Source organism: Gossypium arboreum, chromosome 10, assembly GCF_025698485.1.
Source record: "Gossypium arboreum isolate Shixiya-1 chromosome 10, ASM2569848v2, whole genome shotgun sequence".
In the NCBI taxonomy this organism is placed as follows: Eukaryota; Viridiplantae; Streptophyta; class Magnoliopsida; order Malvales; family Malvaceae; genus Gossypium; species Gossypium arboreum.
This window is the reverse complement of record NC_069079.1, coordinates 128,347,766-128,369,098: the sequence shown is the minus strand read 5'-3', so window position 1 is coordinate 128,369,098 and position 21,333 is coordinate 128,347,766. Positions and strand designations below refer to the sequence as shown.

The following is a 21,333-nucleotide window of genomic DNA, read 5'->3' as shown; positions in this document are numbered from 1 at the left end:
AATTTATTAAATTCAATTTTTTATTGAAAATAAAGGTTCGGGCTGTAAATTGCAATGGATGTTTCGAGGTGGTTTCGGGTTTTGGATGGGTTACGGGTCGGGGATAAAAATGTACGATTCGGATTTTAGTTGGGCGAAGGTGTGTGGTTATCTAATGATGGAAAATGGTAAATGATGATTGGCTTTCATTGTAGTAAGTGTCACAGTCAGTGAATCTTTAGAAAATTCGAATTTTTTACTTTTTATTTTATTTTATTTTGCTTACGACGAGAATTTATTGTCTCCCGGAACGATATGAGCGAGGTATATCAGATGTCAATTAAAGGATCAATGATAAATAAAAGGAAAATTTTGTTTTAAGTCCTTGTATTTGAATGAAATTTCAAATTAAGTCCATGTATTTGAAAGTTAAACATTAAATTCTCTTATTTTTTCAATTTAAAAATATCACACCGATTTTATAAATTTAGCAAATATACTTGATAAATAAGTAAATTTTAGCAAAAAATACTAATGGTATATTGACTGAATTATTTTAGGTTTGGTAATTAAACTTGGTTGAACGAGTGGTAAAGGTGACAAATAAGAGAATTTGATTTCAAACTTTTCAGGTATAGGATTAAATGGCGATTGAATTAGTAGTAGAGTGGTAAACACCAATCCTAGATTTGATCCCTGGATAACCCTTACCGTCTACAGTTTATTAGAAAATGATTTAGGGATTAAATCTTAAAATTTTCTAAAGTATAGGGATCAAGACATATTTTGACATAAAATCAAATGAGCAGTAATTAAAAAAAAATGACTTTTTTGGTTACAGATTACAAATGGATGGTAAGGAATGATGAAAACAACGTCATGGTTGTTAATAGTTGGGTTAAAATAGAATTAATCGACTGAATTGATCTGATTTGGTTAATTTATCGGTGATCGAATTTAGTTCAACCGGAGGTTGATTAATGATATTTTAAAATTTCAAGTAATTAAACGAAATAAATTATATATATTGTATATAATATATATTTTATATTAACAATGTATTTTTAGAACTATTTAAAAATGAATATTAATAATGTATTTTTATATGTTTTATACTTATTTTAACCAAATGACAAAAATATATAAATTTCAGTTAACCAACCGAATTAACCAAAATATTTTGGTTCGATTAACATATTTAAAAAAAATTAATTCGATTAATGGTTAAATATTTTTACATTTCGGGTAATTCAAGTAATAGTAATTCGATTCCATTAATAATCGAACCGATCTTTTGAACACCTCTAGTTTAACCAACATATTAGTTTTTTTTTTTAACGTTAATCTCATTATACGTTCTTATTATGTCTGCTCTTTTGATCCAATACCTAGAATTACCCATAACCTCTCCCCAACCTTTAAATAATACGATAATGCGCTTCAACGCACTCAAAACCTCGTCTTCCTATTTTAGAACAATGTCGATACCGATCGAGTTAAGACTCAATCAATTTTAACATATTGATTTTTAATCAACTTTGATTAACTTGTAATTCAATTTTATATAGTTGAAAATTGAGAAACCGTAATCAAAATCTAATAATTGATATCGAAATCAAATCAAACCAATCGATTAAATAAATAATCCAATCCAATTGATGAATAATATAAATCAAATCATATATAAAACAAATTATTATCAACTTATTAAAAATAAGAAGGGTAAACTATAAAAATAGTCACTTATGTTTGCCTCAGATTACATTTTAGTCACTTATGTTTGAAATGCTACGTTTTAGTCACTTACGTTATCGTTTTGTTACAAAGTGGTCACTCCACCGTTAAGCTCTATTACTTCCCTAACGACGGTCCTACGTGGCAGTCCAAATTGGTTTTAAATGCTAAGTTAGATGTCATACGTGACAGCCTAAATTAAACTTATTTAATTAAGAATATATTTTCATCCTAGCAACTAGACATTAAAGTAAAACTCATTTGAACTGCCAAGTAAGGCTTCCGTCAGGAAGGTAATAGAGTTTAACAGTAGAGTGACCACATAATAACAAAACGATAATATACGTGACTAAAACGTAACATTTCAAACATAAATTACTAAAATGTAATATGGAGTAAACAAAAGTAACTATTTTTATAGTTTATCCAAAACTCAAGACAAAGAACTCGAAAATTTAATCAATTAAACCGTAAAATTATAATGTAAAAATTCAACATCGGTCGGATTTTTCAACGTTAAATCCAATTCCTCGTCCATTAAACATTCAAATCTGATTCCACGTAAATTGACTAAATTAGTTAAAGGGGAAACCAATAATTACGGCTGAACATACGCGCAGAGAGCAACATAGCCCGCCCCACGAGACTCGAAGAAACTGAGCACCAAATCAAATCTCACCAACATTAAAAATGCTTAATTAATGCTTCCCAAATAAAAATGTTTAAAATTCCAACCCAAACCATAATCTGTGGGTACCAATATTTTAAAACGTGTGACCAATTGATTCCTTTAAAATCTAAAATTAATTAAATAAAAAAATTAAAAGTAGTAAAAAAATAAAAGAAAAGAAAATAGTGTGAGCTTATGACAAAACTCGAAGTTTCGGTTCTTGAAATGGCCAAAATAAGAAAAAGGCGTATCGTGCTATTGCCGCGTTGACATGGTTTTCTTATTTATTTTTTTGCCTTTTTGACAAATTTTGAAGTCAGAAATAAATGGCTAATTAAGTTAATATTTCTCTTTTTATCTTTAAGGAATTGGCCTAACATTTCTAAGTTTTGTACCTCTTTAATTCAATCTAAAGCCACCGTATAGAGGTTTTAGGCTTTACAAAATAAAAATAAAAATTAGAGAGTTGATAAGTAGATTTGTTCATGAGTTAAGTTATCTGTTCAAATTCGAAGGTCTACTTGAAATTTGGGATGGTTTAGCTAAAAGTATTAGATCCGAAAAATAATTTAGGGTAAGAAAATTAGACCCGTTTAAAATATAGGTTGAGCTTAGACTTGAATATATAAAACACATGCCCGACTCATTCGTTTTTAAATTTATAATACTTTATGTTATTTTTATATATTAGTAATTTATAACAAATTAAAAGAAATAGACTTATACCAAAAAAAAGTCATTTGCCATTTGCTTAAATCTATAATATTTTAAAATCTTAAGTTTATTTTAAGAGTTCATCGGTACCCGATTTAATTTTGAAATTACTAAAAGTTAGTAAATCGTATATTATTATGAAAATGTTTTTATCTTTTTATATAAAAATAAATGGCAAATTTTTGTTTTAGTCACTTAATTAAAAAAAAGGTTATAAATTGGTCATTGAATTATTCAAAAATTTTCATTTACGTCATTAGGTTGTTAAGTTTTTTAATAAAAAAAAATTCTGCCAATGAGCTCCAAGCAACGTTTTGATGATCGGTACGGCAAATCAGTATCTATCGTTGAGTAGAAAAACATACTTTAGATCCAAGTCTATTTAGTGGTCAATGTCAGATATGAAAGAAAAAAAATTGTTTGAATTTTAGCTTGAAAATTCATGATGCCCAAAGCTGTTTTAGGGAAAAAAAAAACTAAATAATAAAAGAGAAAGAAAAAAAGAGCTTCAATTTATGCAAGCAATGCGAACAGAGAAAGCTATATAGCATCGATTTTAATAATTCAATGACTTAATTGAAAACTTTTGAATAACTTAGTGACCAAATTGTAACTTTTTTTAGTTAAATGATCAAAACAAAAGCTTACCATAATTTAATGACTAATAACATAATTTACCCAAAAATAAAACCAATGAAAACCCACTCATAATGGGACTTGGACATAGGTTACTATGGCTTTTAGACCTTCAATTTTATTATTTTAATAAATGATTCCTATACTTCTTATATAAATTTTAATGATTACTTATTTTGCATCATTTTTTCATCCAGGTCATGAGTATTATAATCTAATATATGTACGTGTATTGTGAAAAACTGTATATATATATATATATGTGAGAGAGAAATTAGTATAAACTCGAAAATCTATCTCAAATTCAAATTTATTTAAACGTGAAATGACTCAAGTCTAAAGTGATTATAATTTAAAATAATCCGAACTTATAACAATTCAATTGAAAAATTAAACTTAATAACATCTAAATTCAAAATGACCTAAACCCAAAATTCACTTGCAACAAAAAATAACCCGAGCCAGAAAAGAATTATTAAGTTCCCCAAATATTTTTGATAAAAAATATTTTTAATATTATTATATAGATTTTAACCATTCAAGTAAATATATATAATCAATGATCTTCAAAGGAGTCAAAAGGAATAAATTGAAATTTACTCCAAAAATTATAAAATAACTTATATATCAAGGATTTAGATTCCCAAATAAACAAGTAAAGTAGATTAAAATTAACAATCAGTCCCTATACTATATGTAAATTATAAATTGAACCTTTATATTATAAGTTTGGTTTATTGTAATTCTATATTTTCAGATTTTAAAATTCAATCCTAACTCAAATGGTAATCGTTAAATCCGATAACTAAAATAACTTATCTACTGGCATGACATTACTCATATAATAATATATTTTTTGTATAAGATTTTGAGAATAACATAATTTAACTTAACGAATTTAGCTACCACCGTTTGGACTAGAATTAAAATTTTAAAATTCGAAAAGAACAAATACTAAAAAAGACCAGATTAAAATACAAGGATTAAACTTATAATTTATGCATAATACAGGGAGTAATAAAAAAAGTTAACAAATAAAGAAGGATTAAAAGGAAAAGGAAAAAAAAATTCCATAATGGCAGAGCTTGGGTTGGTGCCACCGACACTGGTGTTAGGCCAAAGACAGCTCACAGTTCAGACCATATCAAAGTTACCAAAACATGAAGCAAATTTCCCACGTGCATTTTGTAATATTATTACGTAAACTTATGTTGCCTTTGCTTTTCGATATTTTTTCACAAAATATGCACTGCGCTTATTGCAGCAACAATTGTGCTTTGTATGCCAATGAATCCTTGTATTGTAAGCATTTTGTTTTCACTTTTTTAGGTTTTTTTTATTTATTATTTATTATATCCTTTTTTAAAACATGGAAATATACCAATTTTTTAATGAATCGCATTTTTTAATAAAAATTACTATCTTTTATGATTAATAAAATACACGAGTTTTTATTTACGATATTTTTAATTTGATCCAAATTTACACTTTTGTTGTTTAAAATGATTTTTAAAGTATAAAAATATAATGTCTATTTCTATCTATAAATTCGCTCAAATCTTTAAATCAGATAAAAATAGATTGTTGCAATAGTAATAATGTCAATTAAGTTAAGATTTAATCGGCTTTAAAGTATAAAAATATTAAATTTTGAAACAAAATAGAAACATACTTAGAAATATCTCACATGATATATGTATTGGGACCAAGGCTATCCTAGGGCTAAAGACTCGATGTCTTACCAGTCAATATGTGATTTAGGGATGATATTTATTGTGCATCATAATCATGGTTGAATTTAGATTATTAAGGAAGTTGAGATCAACTTAACTTTGTGAATAAGGTTTTGTGCTTATCCTTTGCACTTATCCTCGTAAATTTATGGGCTGATTTTAAGAAGATTAATCTTAATTTATCTTGAGATAAGATTGGAGGCTATTTATCCATTTAAAGTATTAAAGAAGTTGAGATCGACTTAACTTTGTCAATAAGGTTTGTGCTTATCCTTTGCACTTATCCTCGTAAATTCACAGGCTAATTTTAAGGAGATTAATCTTAATTAATCTTCAGATAAGATTGGAGACTATTTATCCTAATTATTTTATTGAAGAAGAAGAATCTATCTTGGACTATGCTGAACGAATAGGTTGCCATATTAAGTCTATAAATTGGCCGCCAATTAACACATGGAAAATGCATCTTTTGAAGGGATGTTGCATTGATTGGATTAAGCTATCTTTGCTATTTTTCTTTGTATTTCTGCACTCCATTAGTAGGCATTTTTTATGAGAGATTAAATCTTTATAGTTGAGTGGTTGTAATAAGTTAGGATTCGTTATTGTACCTATAATTACTTATTTGTGCAAGGGTAGATTTAACTTTTTTCGATAGATGATTTGATTAATTGTAAAATAAAACTATTCACTAAGTAAGGCTCTGCAAAATAAGATTGCTTTCAAATTGCATTAACAAACGATTGTGTGCAAAATCTCTTTTGATTTTTGTTTCTGTTTCGTTGACTATTCAATTATAAATGGTGAAATTAAATTTATAGCAAATTGACGTGATTTTCATACCCAAACTTTAGCAATAGATTAATGATGGATTTGAAACAAATTAAAAAATAATAATTTTTTATTGAAGGAATTTTTATTGTCATGAATAAATTTGAAAAATGTGATCTGCTGATAAATTCCATCATTAAACTCATTAAGGGAATTTCTGAAATTTGTAAAGTATAATCCACTAAGGGTCATAGATATTTATTATCAGTTTTATCTTTAGATTGTCTCTCGACTCTACCAACATAAACACCTCGAGCCTAATATACTTTGGCAAAATTCTCTCCTAACAATAAAAAATCACCTCCACTAATTTAATGATGGAATTTACCCTAAATTTAGAAAACCTTGTGATTTTTTTTTGTTGATATTGATGTTTTGACTACTCATATAAATATATTCATTAAGACTAAAAAAAATGGGGTTTAGGCTCATGTTTACAGTCATCATGCAGGTGAGCTAATAAATCAGATGTAACTTGTATTCTGTAAAAATATAAATAAAAAATTAGGTTAAACAAAAGTGTGACAAAGCCATTGTAGAAGAGTAAGTGGATTTTAGTCTTAAGTTCCCATCATTGCCTACTTCTTCCTATTAATGATGCATTACCAACTTTCCAATGTTGACTCAATCAATAATTTATTTATAATTATTAACCCATGCAAATCTTAATAAACCCATATAACAAAACAAAGCTTTCAATTATTAAGGATGTTTGGGCCTAAGGCCCATAGAGGTTTGAGGAGCCTGCCAATCTTTTTTATTGGGCTCCCAAATAAACTTTTTAGGCCTTCAAAATTTTAATCACATAAATTAATTTAATAGTTTACTACATTATGAGACCATATTATGTGTTTGTTAACCATATAATAACCCTTGAATTGACAATTTTTTTTTCATACTTTGGACAATTTTTAAAATATATATATTATATGAAAGCCAATTATATAAACTTCCCATGATAAGAGCTGATTTTGCTTAATTGGATATAATTTTTTATATAGCACATTTGGTTGCACAAATTGCATAGTATATAAATGTATATATTAATTGAGTCTTAACTCGATTAGTATGTGTATTATTGTCAATGCAGGAGGACGTAAATTCAACTGTGGTCAAGTGCATTATTCTCCTATTTATGGGTAGGGGAGAGACTATGCATAGTTTTAAGCATCGTGTCAAAAAGAGTAGATATAATAAAAACCTAACAATAGTTAAAATGGTAGTTAACAATTCGTTGGCTAAGGAGCAAAAGTAAGAATCCGCCTAAGGAGGGGCTCATGTCTAATTAGCTAGTTGGTGAGACAATAGTTTACCAAGGCGATGATCAGTAGCTACTCTGAGAGGATGATCAGCCACACTAGAACTCAGCCATGGTTTATACAAATAATGTAAGCGTTATCCGAAATGATTGGGCTTAAAGCATCCGTAAGTGGCTTTTTAAGTCTGTCGTCAAATCCCAATGCTTAACCCTGGTTAGGCGGTGGAAACTACCAAGCTAGAGTACAATAAAGGTAGAGGAAATTTCCGATGGAGCGGCAAAATGCATAGAAATAAAAAAGAACACCAATGGCGAACTACGAGTGAAAGAGAAAATCTAAAGATTTCCATTATAGCAGCCCAAAAGAGACTTATTATATCCATATGTATTATGTCCCTTATCTCCATGAATAAGAAACAAATATAAAAGGGAATTTAATTTTTCTATTATTATTCACTAATAATAATGGAATTACTTGCGTAAAGTTTAAAAAAAGGAAAAAAATTCTTTAAAGAATTGTCACGCACCATCGTTGATGGATCACTTCATGGTAAATCACTTCAATAAAGTGAAAAACACAAGATGTGGAAAACAATTCCAAAAGTAATCACAACTGCTCTGGGGACACCACAATCCCCAACACTAACGCTGACACTATTACACCAACACCAACTTTAAAGAGAGGACTTAAACAAATTGGTGTTACGGCGTAAAGAATATGACTATAACAAAATGGCAAAGAAAATTAGTTGGTCTTAATAAAGAACTCTCGATGAAAACATTATGAAAAAGACGTGCTTCTAGCCTGGCTATTAGAAAAGAGAGCCTTAACAGTATATGCTTCAGTAATTTTTTTTTTTTTGCCTTGAGTCCACTAACGGCGGCAGTGCACCACTTGTTTCATCGTTAAGGTGACTCAGATCTTCACTTCCCCTTTTTTCATTCCCCACTTTTTAACGTTATAAAACAAAGTATATTATCGTTGACTTATCTCAGGATTAACAACAAACAGGGCCATGGCCAACCATAAGCTTAATAATTTCAGCTTTCAGATTGCTGTATTCCTCGCTCTCTTGAACCACAAATTCAAACCCGAACGTAATATTGAATCTCCGTTTGAGACGCAAAATGTGATAATGGCAACATTTGTGATTTCCATCCTTGTGTACGCCATTACTTTGTGCACTCCATATTTCCCTGGAGCTATCGATGACATCAACCTCCTAGCTGGACGTCTTGCCACGGTTTTACTTACGTTTACCCTATTCCCCCGTCTAGGTTGGCTCCTTCTTTTCATCTGGACCATTCACTTCGTTAAGCTAATATATCGTGCAGTTCGAAAGGTTCGTCAGCAATACCATGCAACTCCAACTGCGTTCGATTTATTCAATCAAGTAATGTTCGGTCGACATGCCCACCATAATGAACAAAGGTAAGTAATTCATTCTATCACCTCTTCATGCAAGCCTATACAAGTATATGAGGTGAGGTGCAACTCTCCAAGGTGCCCTTATCCGAAGATACGTTTCATCATTTCTCAACCAAATTCGTATTGATTTTTTTTATATTAATATATTTAATCTTGTTTAAGCAATGTTTCTTTACCCAAAATAACATGTTTTTTTTGTTGTTGTTGTTGTTGTTGAGTGTAGCAATTATAGGGGCTCAGCCAACAACAATTTGCATGCTAGTTTGGTCTTTGCGATAGGTCTACTCCTCGCTCTCATGCCACTAAAGTATCCTCAGAAGATCCTTCAGACCCATAGTGTCATCGTGTCGGTATTTATCACCCTCATACTTGTTTACGCCGCAGCTTGGGAAACCGAACATCATCTTCAAACCAACAACAATAACTCATCAATTTACCGAATCATAGTTACCAAAATCAGTCTCTTTACTGGAAATCTCGCCACCGTTGTATTAGTTTTGCTTATCGTCCCGGCGATTGGGTGGTTTATTCTTTTTGTTTGGACCTTCTTCTTGGTCAAGCAATTTTACGAGGCATGGCAAATGTTCGACCTGCTCTACAGGTCAACTTTATCTGTTACCTATGTCTTCTATCACGTGTTTGGTCTCCCTGGTCATTACAACCAAGCTATAAGGGGGTTACCCGTTTAAGCTTTGGCTTTGTTGATTGTTAAGCATTAAGTAATTAGAAATATATGTAACATATAAATTAGTGTTTATAAATAATTTATTATAATTGTTATTTCTGCAAATACTTGATTATTAGTTAAATAATTTTTTTGCTAACATATATATATATGTGCGTGTATTGCGAAAAAGTTGTATATGTACAAGTGCGAGGAGAAATTATTTTGTGGATCCTTCAATCACATCATTAATGGTTCATAATTTTGATAATTTTTTTACTCTAAACTCCAAATCACGAACTTTAAACTAGAATCTTGAGCTTGAACTTTGAACCCATTCAGGATTCAAGGTTCAATGTGAGGTTGGGGTTTAGAGTTTAAAATTTAATGTGAGGTTCGAGTTCAAATTCGAGGTTTAAGATTCTATGATTTTTTTGTGATGAAAGTTGTTTTTTAAGAAAACTTATATTATCATTTAGAATGAAATAGTTAACGATGTTAACTATTTGAGTTAACTAGTCACGTTATAAAAGTTGAGGATCAAATTACGTCGAATCAAAAGTTAGGGACCAAATCTCAAATTCAACCATAGTAGAAAGATCCAAATGAGAATTCGACCAACAATAAATGCGTTGCCGTATATTCCCATGTGATACAAAAGAAACGACGTCGTAACAAACATATAAACTCTAGCAAAACCCTTTCATCTCTTCAACTTACCCCCCTCTCTCTCTTACATCGTGTAATCTCAATAGCCCTATCAGGCGCCGCCCTCAAGCTCTCTCTGACTCAAAACTCTAAAACCATGGCAATCGACAAAAACGAACCCAGCAAGCTCCGTTGGGGAGAGCTTGAGGAAGACGATGACCTGGACTTTTTGTTACCCCCAAAAGAAGTGATCGGCCCAGACGAAAACGGGATAAAAAAGGTGATAGAATACAGGTTTAACGATGAAGGTAACAAGGTGAAAATAACAACGACGACCCGCGTCCGAAAGCTGGCGAAAGCCCGGTTGAGTAAACGGGCTTTGGAAAGAAGGAATTGGGACAAGTTCGGGGACGCCGTGCGTGAAGATGTTGGGAGTCGGCTCACCATGGTGTCTACTGAAGAGATCCTTCTTGAACGACCTAGAGCCCCTGGTTCGATTCTAATCACCCTCTTTTTTTGTTAATTTTTTATTGGGTTTTTGTCGTTAATTATAGATTTGATGAAATTGAATATATTATTGTTGGATTTCTTCTATTGGATTTGATTATGGTTAAATTTCCTTTGATTTAGGGTATGATTATTGTTAAATTTGCTTTGGGTATAAATTTCTAAAAGGGTAATTTATTGGGTAAAGAAGAGATTTGTGATTGATCTTTCTATAGAACAATTTTTGTTAGCATTGGTGTTTGAGTAAATAACATAATTGAAGGATTAAAAGTTAGGATATTGATTTATCGGGTAATGTAATGCATAATTTTATCTTTATATGGATTAATTATGATAGAACTAATGTTGCATTGCAGTTATATTATTTATTTCAATCAATAATCACATTTCTATATATTTGTTAATGCATAAATATGGGTTTGGCTGTTGATGTCGGTTCACCCAGAGTCCGAGAGCTGCAAGTGGTCTTCTAACAGAAGGGGGAGAGGCGCTTTTGCTTTCTCCTGATTTTCTCTTGAGTTGGGAATGAGAGAGTCCTTTCACTTGGGTCACGAGGGGAGGCTTATATAGCCCTCAAGTCCTGGGGGACAAGTATGGGGTGTGTAAGGGCCACGTGTAGAGTACCACTTGCGGCTTTCGGCCTCTGGGTGAACCGCCAGCAACCACTGAACCCATATTTACGCGTCATCGATATTTATAATAAATTTTAAGAACATTTCTAGCAATTAATGGTATATGAACTTTATTTGTTCATTTGATTATGGTGGTCAATTAGCCAATCACATACTGGCCGTTGTGTGGCTGTTTATTTGTGTGAATGGTCAGTAAGCCACCTATAGCAGCTGTTTGTGGCCTTTTTCTTCACCGTGAAACATGTCTCTATTTTTTTCACTTTTGAGCCACTAACTACATTCATTGGTATTTCGCCACTCTCCCTACTAGCAATCTAAACCAGATCTTCAACCCCTTTTTTCCATTCAATCACTTGGTTATTTGTTTTAAAAATTAGCGCTTCTATGATTCTTATAGGTTTTTGTATTTCATTTGAACATGGTTGATAAGTTCTGCCTATCATGTTTTAATCAAATGGCTTTTGTTTAATGTGGAATTCTCACGGGGTCTCGAGTAGCATATTTGCTTAGCCAGCATTCAATTGTTTAACTGTGAAACCAAGAAATTGGTGTCATTCCGAGGCCGTTAACAACATCCAAGAAACATTTATTTTTTAAAATTTGTGGTTTCAGCATAAACCTTGAAAGTTTTGTTCTGACACAAGCGGACTCTGTGGTTGTAAACTTCCAAATTTTTGGGTTTTCGTCCCTTGTTTGGACTTTTGGATGTGAAAACTTTTGAAATATCGAGTTGTTTACAGGTACCAAACCGGAAGAAGCAAAGGCTTCTGGTGACGGCTTGGCTCAGCTTAGCAAAGGAGGTGCTGTTCTCATGGTGTGCCGAACATGCGGTAAGAAAGGTGATCACTGGACCTCCAAATGTCCTTACAAGGATCTTGCTGCTCCAGTTGAATCCTTTGTTGATAAGCCCGCGGCAGCCGAGACCTCGGCAGCTGCTCCTGGAGCTGGAAAGGGAGCCTATGTTCCACCAAGCATGAGAGCCGGTGCAGAGAGAACAACCGGATCGGATATGAGACGTAGGAACGATGAAAACTCTGTGAGGGTAACAAACTTATCTGAGGACACTCGGGAGGCTGACTTGCATGAACTTTTCCGACCATTTGGTGCTGTGACGCGTGTGTATGTCGCTATGGATCAGAAGACAGGCACAAGTAGAGGGTTCGGTTTTGTCAACTTTGTGAACAGAGAGGATGCTCAAAGAGCTATTAACAAGCTGAACGGATATGGGTACGACAATCTCATCCTGCGAGTCGAATGGGCCACACCAAGAACAAACTAGAACATTATCATCTTCGTGGTGTTTGGCTTTTCTCAAACATTGTTAACAGTTGCAATTCACTGTCTGAAGTGCAGATTTTGGCCTTTTTTCCCCCTTTTTTTCTTTTAATTTTAATTTACATTCGTGCATGACTGTTATACTTGAGATCTTATTTATTTAAGTTGAATTCTTGGTTATATTGATTGTGTTTGCCAGTTGAGCATGTCATATTAAAAGCCCATAAAACCCTAAATATATCCTTAATTTATATATATTAACTTTTATAATATATGCTTGCAATTTGCTTGATGCAAAATAGAAGTGGTCTCTCTTTCATCTTTGTCTACATTCATTCATTGGTTTTTTATTTTTACTCTTCTTGGGTTATTTTAAAACTCATTATCTTCGGTAAAAGGGTAAGCAATTAGGCAGCCACATAATTTGCCCATTGTTCTTTTTGGCGTGTGCGCTCGCGCGAATGGTCAGTATCCCATCATTATCAGCTCTTTTTGGCCTTTTCATTTTCCTTCGTGGAAGTGGAACTGAAGTTCTGGGTTTTCACTCAGTAACAACGTTCATGCTTTCGGTTATCTCTCAAAGTATAATTTGAAATATAAGAAATTTTAAATAAAAATATTAAATTCGAAAAATAAGTTTAAACAAAAAATTTAAGTTCGTTTAAAACATGGATCGGATTCAAACTTGAATACTCAAAGCCTATATTTGACTCGGTCCATTTTTACGTTTATAATATAATACATTATGTTATTTATATATTATATAATTTATAATATAAAACTAAATCTATAATAATATACTATAAATCCTATTAGACTTGTGGAAAGTATATATTTAAAATAAAGAGGTTAGTTAAAAACAATATATAATAAATAATGAAATATATGATTTAAAATTAATTAATAATAATATATGAAATATATCGACATTTAAAATGAAAAATAATAGACTAAAAGTCTCATAGATTGAATTGCGAACAAAATGAAATTTAAACACCTTAATACATTATATTAAAAATATTTATCATGATATTGTCATCAATCTTGTGTTAATATCAAATTGACTTGTGACAACGCCTCAATTAACAATATTATCAATATTAAAAATTTTATCACGCATATAAAAATTTTGTATTTAAAACACAAATATGACTATTAATATATACAAATATGTAAAAAATATATTAAAGTTTCACATACTAATAATTAATACGCCAAAAACCATAAATAACATCAAAACAAAAAAAAAGTGAAGCATAAACAGCTACATGGTACTTACTATGAAAAAACAAAAACTAGTTTTAAACAGTCTTACCTGTAGCAATGCAAATGATGTACTCAATTTCTTCAGTAACTTCTTTCATGGAGGGTCTATTTTGTCTACGTTCTTCCAAGCAACTCAATGCAAGAAATCCCAATGCCTTCATAGTATCTATCTCTAATGGACTCGCTTTTTCTTTCAATATCGGATCAACCACGTCCATCAGTTTCTCTTCATCCGTCATTCTTTTCACGTATATCGCCAAGTTCACATCATCAGCATCTCGGTTGAAATCAATGGCTTTTTGTGAAGTTAAAAGCTCTAACAAGACAACCCCGAAACTATAAACGTCACTTTTATCGGTTAATTGGTAGTTTCGGTAATATTCCGGGTCGAGATATCCGAGGGTGCCTTGAGCACAAGTTGATACGTGGCTCATATCGGTGTGAGCTAATCGTGATAACCCGAAATCCGAAACTTTGGCGTTATGTTTCACGTCAAGTAGGATGTTACTAGATTTGACGTCTCTATGGTATATAGGAGGGACTGCGGAGAAATGTAGGTATGCGAGACCTTCGGCTGTGTCGCGAGCAATTTGGAGACGACGGGTCCAAGTGAGTAGACCTCGGTCATTAATGTTTGGGCTCTGGAGATGATCTAAGAGGTTACCGTTTTCGATGAACTCATAAACCATTATAGGTTGGTCGAGTTCGACGCAACATCCGAGTAGTCCAACAAGGCTTCGATGATTGACTTGGCATAGGATTCGTACTTCGTTGAGGACTTGATCGGTGCCTTTGGTGTTGCCGAGCTTGGCACATTTGACAGCAACCGGAGTGCCGTCGTCAAGGATTCCTTTATAGACTTCGCCGTAGCCACCGGCACCTAGGATTCGGTCTTTCGAGAAATTGTTGGTTGCTTTCTTGATCTCTTTGCCCGTGAAAACCTTGGCTGCTTTGCCTCCATTGTTGGCATTTAGGATTGTTTCACGCTCCTTGCGTAGGCGCTCTTGAGCTTCGACTATCCGCCTATGTCGTCTGTAGAGCAAAATGCCGATGATCACTGCAACGAGCGCCGTACCAAGTCCAGCTGTTAAACCTACAAGTGATTTGCAATGCAGTGAAGACATTGGATTGATGATGATCTTAACACAAGCAGCAAATTCAGAAACCATTCACAAATAACAATTACCAAACTCAAGGGCTAAATTGATAATGCTTGGATCTTTATCGTTTCAAGTTGGTTTTAGATAACGTCAAACTCAGTTTTATAATTTTTGACTTATTTTAGGATAAAGTTTTCAGATACGAACCCGTGATCGAACTTCACAAATTGATTTGACAAATTCAATCAATCTGACCAATTTAATTAATTTATTTATTTTAAAAAAACTCAAAAATAAAAAAAAATTATTACAGAAACCAAGAAAATCAATTCAACCAATTTTATAAGTTCAATCAATTTGTGAGTTAATCAATCTAACCTCAAGTTCCAGACCGATACTCTGACCAATTCTATCCAGTTTAAACAATATTGATTCAAAACAGGTTTTGATCTAAGTCATTCTAAGTTTAAGTCAATTCAAAGTTTGACTCACTTTAAATTGGGGTCAATAAAAAGTTTAAAGTTTCGAACTTTTAAATCCAATCATTATAGACTCGAGCTATTTCGATCCGAGTCCATTTAAATTCAACTGATTCAAATTTAGTATTGAACAAGTATCAAATTGTTTTCTTTTTATGATCAGATGGAATCGGATTAGGATTCGATTTAGGAGTCAAAATCAATGAAAGGGTTGAGCAGCCTTTATAACTTGATGTGAATGAGAATGCACCTAAATATTGTTGGAACTTAATACTTGTACGGTGGTCAAAGATATACTGCAAATAGCCTAACAACATATCTAGAAACTTGAAACAAAACATGACATAAAGGCTTAGCTATGACTTTTGACTATTCAAAGGTCAAACCCCAAATTTATGATATCAGACAAAAGTGACGTTTCCCAAACCAAACATGGGATGTTGTTATCGGATTACACCCCATTTTCAACCTTCTCACTTCATCCTCAACTATTTTTAATCATAAATATTGTAATTTATTAGTATTAATTACGTTTATACTAACTGCTCATCTATTTTCTAACCTCACTTACATATCAAAGAGAAAAATATAACACAGTAGTAAATTTTCAGAAGAAATCAATATTTATTCAACCGAATGATAAAAGTTTGATATCTTAAATAAAATTTTAAGATAAAAATGATAATAAAAAATAAAATAAAGTGAGCAAAATTGATTCGATGCAAAAATTCAATAAAAATTTAAATTTTAAATTAAATAATTCAAGTTAATTGAGTTATTCAAACTAAATCGAATATGAATTACACAATTCGAGTTATTTAAAAATTCGAATAGAAAAAATTAAAATTACATCGTTTTGATAAACAATTACCTTTTCTAAAATTAAAAGTCAAAACCATTAACCCATCAACCTTACTTTGCCTGTACAATTCCTTTCCTTTTCGAATCCCTATATTATACTTTTGGTATATCATTTTGTTTTCTTCTATATAGGATAGCTCTTGATGCATAACCATGCACTATGTAAATAGAACTATGCATGTGGCGTAATAGCTTATATCGTCTTGCAACATTAGGTATAGTTACTTTGCATGCCTTAAATAGATCTTTACATGTAATTATTAAATAAATTATATTGTTTATATAGTTAAATGATTTTCTACTTCATATACTAGTTAAATAATCGGTCTATGTAAACGCAATATTGAGTATAAATAATAAGATTCGTTAACTTGACTCAACTTGACTCAAAATTTTTTAACTCAATTTGATTCAACTCCATCAAATACTCACTCCTACCTCAATTCTAATAACCAACAAGCTATTCTTATTTGAACTTAATCAAGTTAAACAACTTAATTTTTATCTCTAATCAAGTATAAACTTATTCAATTAAACTCGAACAAAACTTGTAACAACTTAAACCCAACTCGATTATTTTTTTTTTTTCAAATCTTTCAGCACTATTTTGAAATATTATGAGCCAACAACCTTCCTAACTTCATTATTAATCCAAAGAAATATCTGAATTTCCTCCAAAAAAGGAAATAGATATTTTCTCAGATAAATCCTTTTTTAAGTCTCTTTAGCACTCATCTGCTCCAAATTGCCTCAATTTTCAAACAAGTTGGCATCTTTTACTAAAAAAAATTCAAAATTAATTAAAAAATTTTAAAAAATTGTTTTTAAATCTTTGGAGTATTTACCTGCGATCAAAGCAGTCCGATTTGAGTCGCTGCAACCATCAGGATTCTGACACGTACTAACTGAAAGAAAAAGGCTCCGGAAATCAGCCAATGAGATCATGCCAGACTTAAATACTACCGCGAGAGTAAAAAAAATTAAATAAAAACTTACTCTTAGCACAAACCCCTTCAATCGGATCCCAAAACAAGCCGGAATTACAAAAACACCTCCGGGTCCCATTCGAATTCGGGCCTGATCCACAAGTGGAGTTCCTATCACAATCCGCTTGGGTACCACAAACTGGTTCAGGCGGCGAAACCCACTGCAATTCCATTCCTGGTTCAGGCCACCGGTTCACCGGCAAATCCGATTGCAAGTTAACAAAGCTCGTATAAGCCCTACACCCGGTCTCCCTCGCCCGAATAGCATACGCCGTCGCTCCTCCGCCGGCTCTGAACGTACAACAGATCGGCGCCGCCTCGCAAGCCGCGGCTCTAGAACTCTCGTTGACGTACTCGTGGCATAACCCGTTGGAGGAACAGTTTAACGGGGAACGGAGGATCGAGCCCGTACAGTTCAAGAACAAGACGGTGTTGCTGCTGGTGATGTTGAAAGGCAAACTACTGTTGAGCTGCACGCCTTCGAAACGGAGATCAGTGGTGACGCACGTGTTGGGGACGAGACTCGCTGGTTGGATCACGAGCCGTTGACTGAACCGATTGATGGACGTGATCGGGTAGGTGTTGTTAAGTGTATCGAAGACCAGTGAGCCCGCGTCGCAGCGGATTTTGTAGTTTTGGTCGCCGCAGGAGGGACCGGTGGAGAGAGGGTAAGGGACGGCGGTGGAACCGCAGTTCGGACAGCGGTTGACGGAAACAGTTAAGCCGACGGCGCACGTTAGCAGAAGCAGCGCCGTCGATAGGAGGTTAAGCGTTACCGCCATTTTTGAGAATGTTTGATTGAATTGAAGATGCTTTGCATCTGTGACTTTTTAAATGTGTCGGATTTTGAAGGTATAGTTGTAAATGTTGGATTTATGAAGGTTAATATTGGAAAATTGAGGAAGATTCCTAAGTTGTCTAAAAAATTTGACCTTTATAGATTTTTTTTTTTTCAACATTTCCTGCTATAAAGTGAAGTCAACTATTAAAATTTTAGGTCTATTTCTGATCTCATTCCTTTATTCAACCAAAATTGAGAAATTAACCCATTTATTTTAATTTATTATAATTTGATCCTCAAATTTTATGAAAAATGTGAAAATAATTCTTATCTCAATTTTTATCATTGCTATTATAACAATTAAAACAACGTGAATTTGAACACACTTAAATGCATATATATTTTTAATTTTGAAGTTATAAATATGAGTAATATGAATCGTATAAAACTTCTTTTTTGTAAAATCTGAATTAAATGTCCTAAGGTTTTAAAAAATCATTTTCAATATATCACATAATAACTTATTTGTGAATATTTAAATGGTATTATCGAATAAATTCTTTATATCCAAAGTTCCATTGCACATTAAGGACTTGCCAAATAAATATATATTAAATGACTATGATCGAAAAAAAAGTATAATAACTTTTTTACATTCCAATTTTATAAAAAATTATTTTAATTTTTATTTAATTTTTCGTCTCTTTTATTCCTAGAATTTACAATTTTTTATCAAATCACTTAAAATGGATAGAAAAATTAATATTTCTTAACTTTGTTGATGTGGCGTACGTGAATCGCCATGTAGATGACATATAGGTATTTAATTAAATTTTAAATTTTAAAAATCAAAAATATTTTTATAATTTGTATGTTTTAAAAATAATTTTATAGTTTTTAAAATTCTTACATGTCATCACGTAGAAATCCACATATGCATACGTTAGCAAAATTTTAAAAAATAACTTTTCCATCTAATTTGAGATGATTAAACAAAAACACAAATTTAAGGGCTAAAAATGAAAATTAAATAGAAGACTAAAATTACTTTTTTTAAAATTAGAGGACTAAATAAATTATTATACCAAAAATTAATTTCCAATTATTGATATAGAACCTGTGTTATGAATAAATTTCATTTTAATAGTTTATATTTAATATTTAACCTATCTTTATAATTTTCGTTTAATATGTTGGTGGAGTTTAAAATTATATATTTTATTAAATTTAATTTAACTAAAAAATTATTCAAATCAAATTGTCCAATCTACCGTATTGTAGACATTTTGTTTTAATTTTCATAAAAAAAATGTTCTTGTAATTATTTCATGTATTATTTTTTATTTTTTTATCGAATCGTATTTACTATAGACCATGCACTTAATAATTGCTAGTAAGTTGAATATCATTGACACTTTTTAAACAAAGTCGGAATCTTACATGCAGCCTCATTTGTTTTTTTTTAAAAGTCACTGGCAATTAATTTAATTCATCAAATTCTCATTAGCATTTTAATAAGTAATTTTGGATTTGGATTTATGATTAAACTAATTAAATTATCAGTTTTCGATTAAATTAATCTGTCAGTTTAAGTCAATAAATTATTAAAAATTATATAAAATTTAATTTAATTGATTCAATCATCAATTTAATTAATTTTAACTTGATTCATATTACTTCATAAATTTATCAATTTTTTTCTACTTTGCCAATTTAATCCGATTATTAAAACACTCTTTTAATATGTACCAAAATTAAAATGATGGTGCTATTTGACATGTAAATGTAAAGTTTTTAAAATTTGTGTAGGTATTATTTTCTCAGTCGTCATGCTTTTTGAAAACAATGGGCACGGTTGAAGTTTTAACTAAATCCGGGTTCCACGAAATAAAAAAAGATAATATAATTTTAGACCCCTTATCTTAATATTAAATTCAATTTGATACTTAAATTTTTCTTGATACTTAAATTTGACAACTAATTGGGACTAAACAAATTCTGTTAAAATTAGTGATGTGATTAATATTCTTACAACATGATTAAATTAATTGATCAAACTGATTGAACCGAAAAACAACCAATATACTACTCCAAACAAAGAAGTTGAATTAATTGAATCGAAAGTTACCCACAACAATAAAAATTAGAAACTAAGACAAAAATCAATAATTGATCAGATTGAACCGGTTTGATAACTTTTTTTTATTTTTTAATATTTTATAAAATTTTATTTATCTATTTAATTTGATGTAACAATTGAACCATTGAACCGACCAAACTAACTGAATCGAAAACCAATAATTTGATAGGTTCAATCACTGATTCAATTATTAAAACACTATATGTTACACAATCTTAAAATGTCACATTATTAATCTTTTATGTTTTTCAAGTTCAGAGACCAAAATAAATCTAATTATCAGTTTAAATACTAAAGTAAACCTAATTACTAAGTTCAAAGACAAAAAATTATATCATCCCAAACAAAACAATCAACTCAAGCATTTTTTACATAATATCTACTTCTACTTATAATTTTTAAACCTTTAATTTGAAAGAAAACACACGATTAAGCATACTCTTAACTTACATGTCACGTCCTCCTAATCATTACAATAACAACAGTTTCTACTAACATAGCAATGGAAGTATTTTTCCTTTATATTAATACATACAAATACCGATATTTCATTATATACATAGAAATATATTTCTATACAAATATAAAATTTAAAATTATCAGTTCAATTCAAAAGCTTCATTAAATTATATATTATTTTAAATATAATTATAAAAATAAAAATAAGATAAAAATTATGTACCTAGTTATTAATCAAAACTAATCGAATTTTGACAAAAACAAAACTTAAATTCCTTTATACCAAAACATCACCAACTACCATAATCAAATCCATTGCCCTATCTAACTTTTTTTTTTCTTTTTCTTTTTATCGTTTTAGTTAAAAAGAAAAAAAAATCTTTTAAAAAATAAACCAAGGTTAAATCGATTTTGATTTTTACTGGTTAAACCGTCAAAAACAACTTGTTACCTTGGTTGAATCCAATTTTTATAACCATGATTATATCTCATATTTATATACGAATATAAGTTAAACACAAGCCTCAAGACACTGATAATAAAAAATACTA

The 21,333-nt window shown here is 31.1% G+C and overlaps 2 protein-coding genes across 2 annotated transcripts; one reads left to right on the top strand and one right to left on the bottom strand.

Annotated features, from left to right (window-relative positions):
- The first annotated feature begins 10,345 nt into the window (after window positions 1-10,345).
- Window positions 10,346-12,890, top strand: LOC108464581 (uncharacterized). The gene is made up of 2 exons (XM_017764945.2): window positions 10,346-10,787; window positions 12,176-12,890. Exons 1-2 carry the CDS (start codon window positions 10,454-10,456, stop codon window positions 12,712-12,714), a joined length of 873 nt encoding a protein of 290 aa, XP_017620434.1. The 5' UTR covers window positions 10,346-10,453; the 3' UTR covers window positions 12,715-12,890.
- Window positions 12,891-13,837: 947 nt separating this feature from the next.
- LOC108461218 (wall-associated receptor kinase-like 20) lies at window positions 13,838-18,264 on the bottom strand. The gene is made up of 3 exons (XM_017760971.2): window positions 17,413-18,264; window positions 17,262-17,321; window positions 13,838-15,069 (listed from the first exon to the last, which is right to left on the bottom strand). The coding sequence occupies exons 1-3, from the start codon at window positions 18,182-18,184 to the stop codon at window positions 14,012-14,014; spliced, it is 1,890 nt and encodes a 629-aa protein (XP_017616460.1). The 5' UTR covers window positions 18,185-18,264; the 3' UTR covers window positions 13,838-14,011.
- Window positions 18,265-21,333: the final 3,069 nt, after the last annotated feature.

Coding starts and splice junctions, on each gene's coding strand:
- LOC108464581 (XM_017764945.2), top strand. CDS start 10,454: ATGGCAATCGACAAAAACGAACCCAGCAAGCTCCGTTGGGGAGAGCTT. Junction 10,788..12,175: donor TGAACGACCTAGAGCCCCTG/GTTCGATTCTAA, acceptor AGTTGTTTACAG/GTACCAAACCGGAAGAAGCA.
- LOC108461218 (XM_017760971.2), bottom strand. CDS start 18,184: ATGGCGGTAACGCTTAACCTCCTATCGACGGCGCTGCTTCTGCTAACG. Junction 17,322..17,412: donor TGAAGGGGTTTGTGCTAAGA/GTAAGTTTTTAT, acceptor TTTTTCTTTCAG/TTAGTACGTGTCAGAATCCT. Junction 15,070..17,261: donor TCGGACTGCTTTGATCGCAG/GTAAATACTCCA, acceptor AATCACTTGTAG/GTTTAACAGCTGGACTTGGT.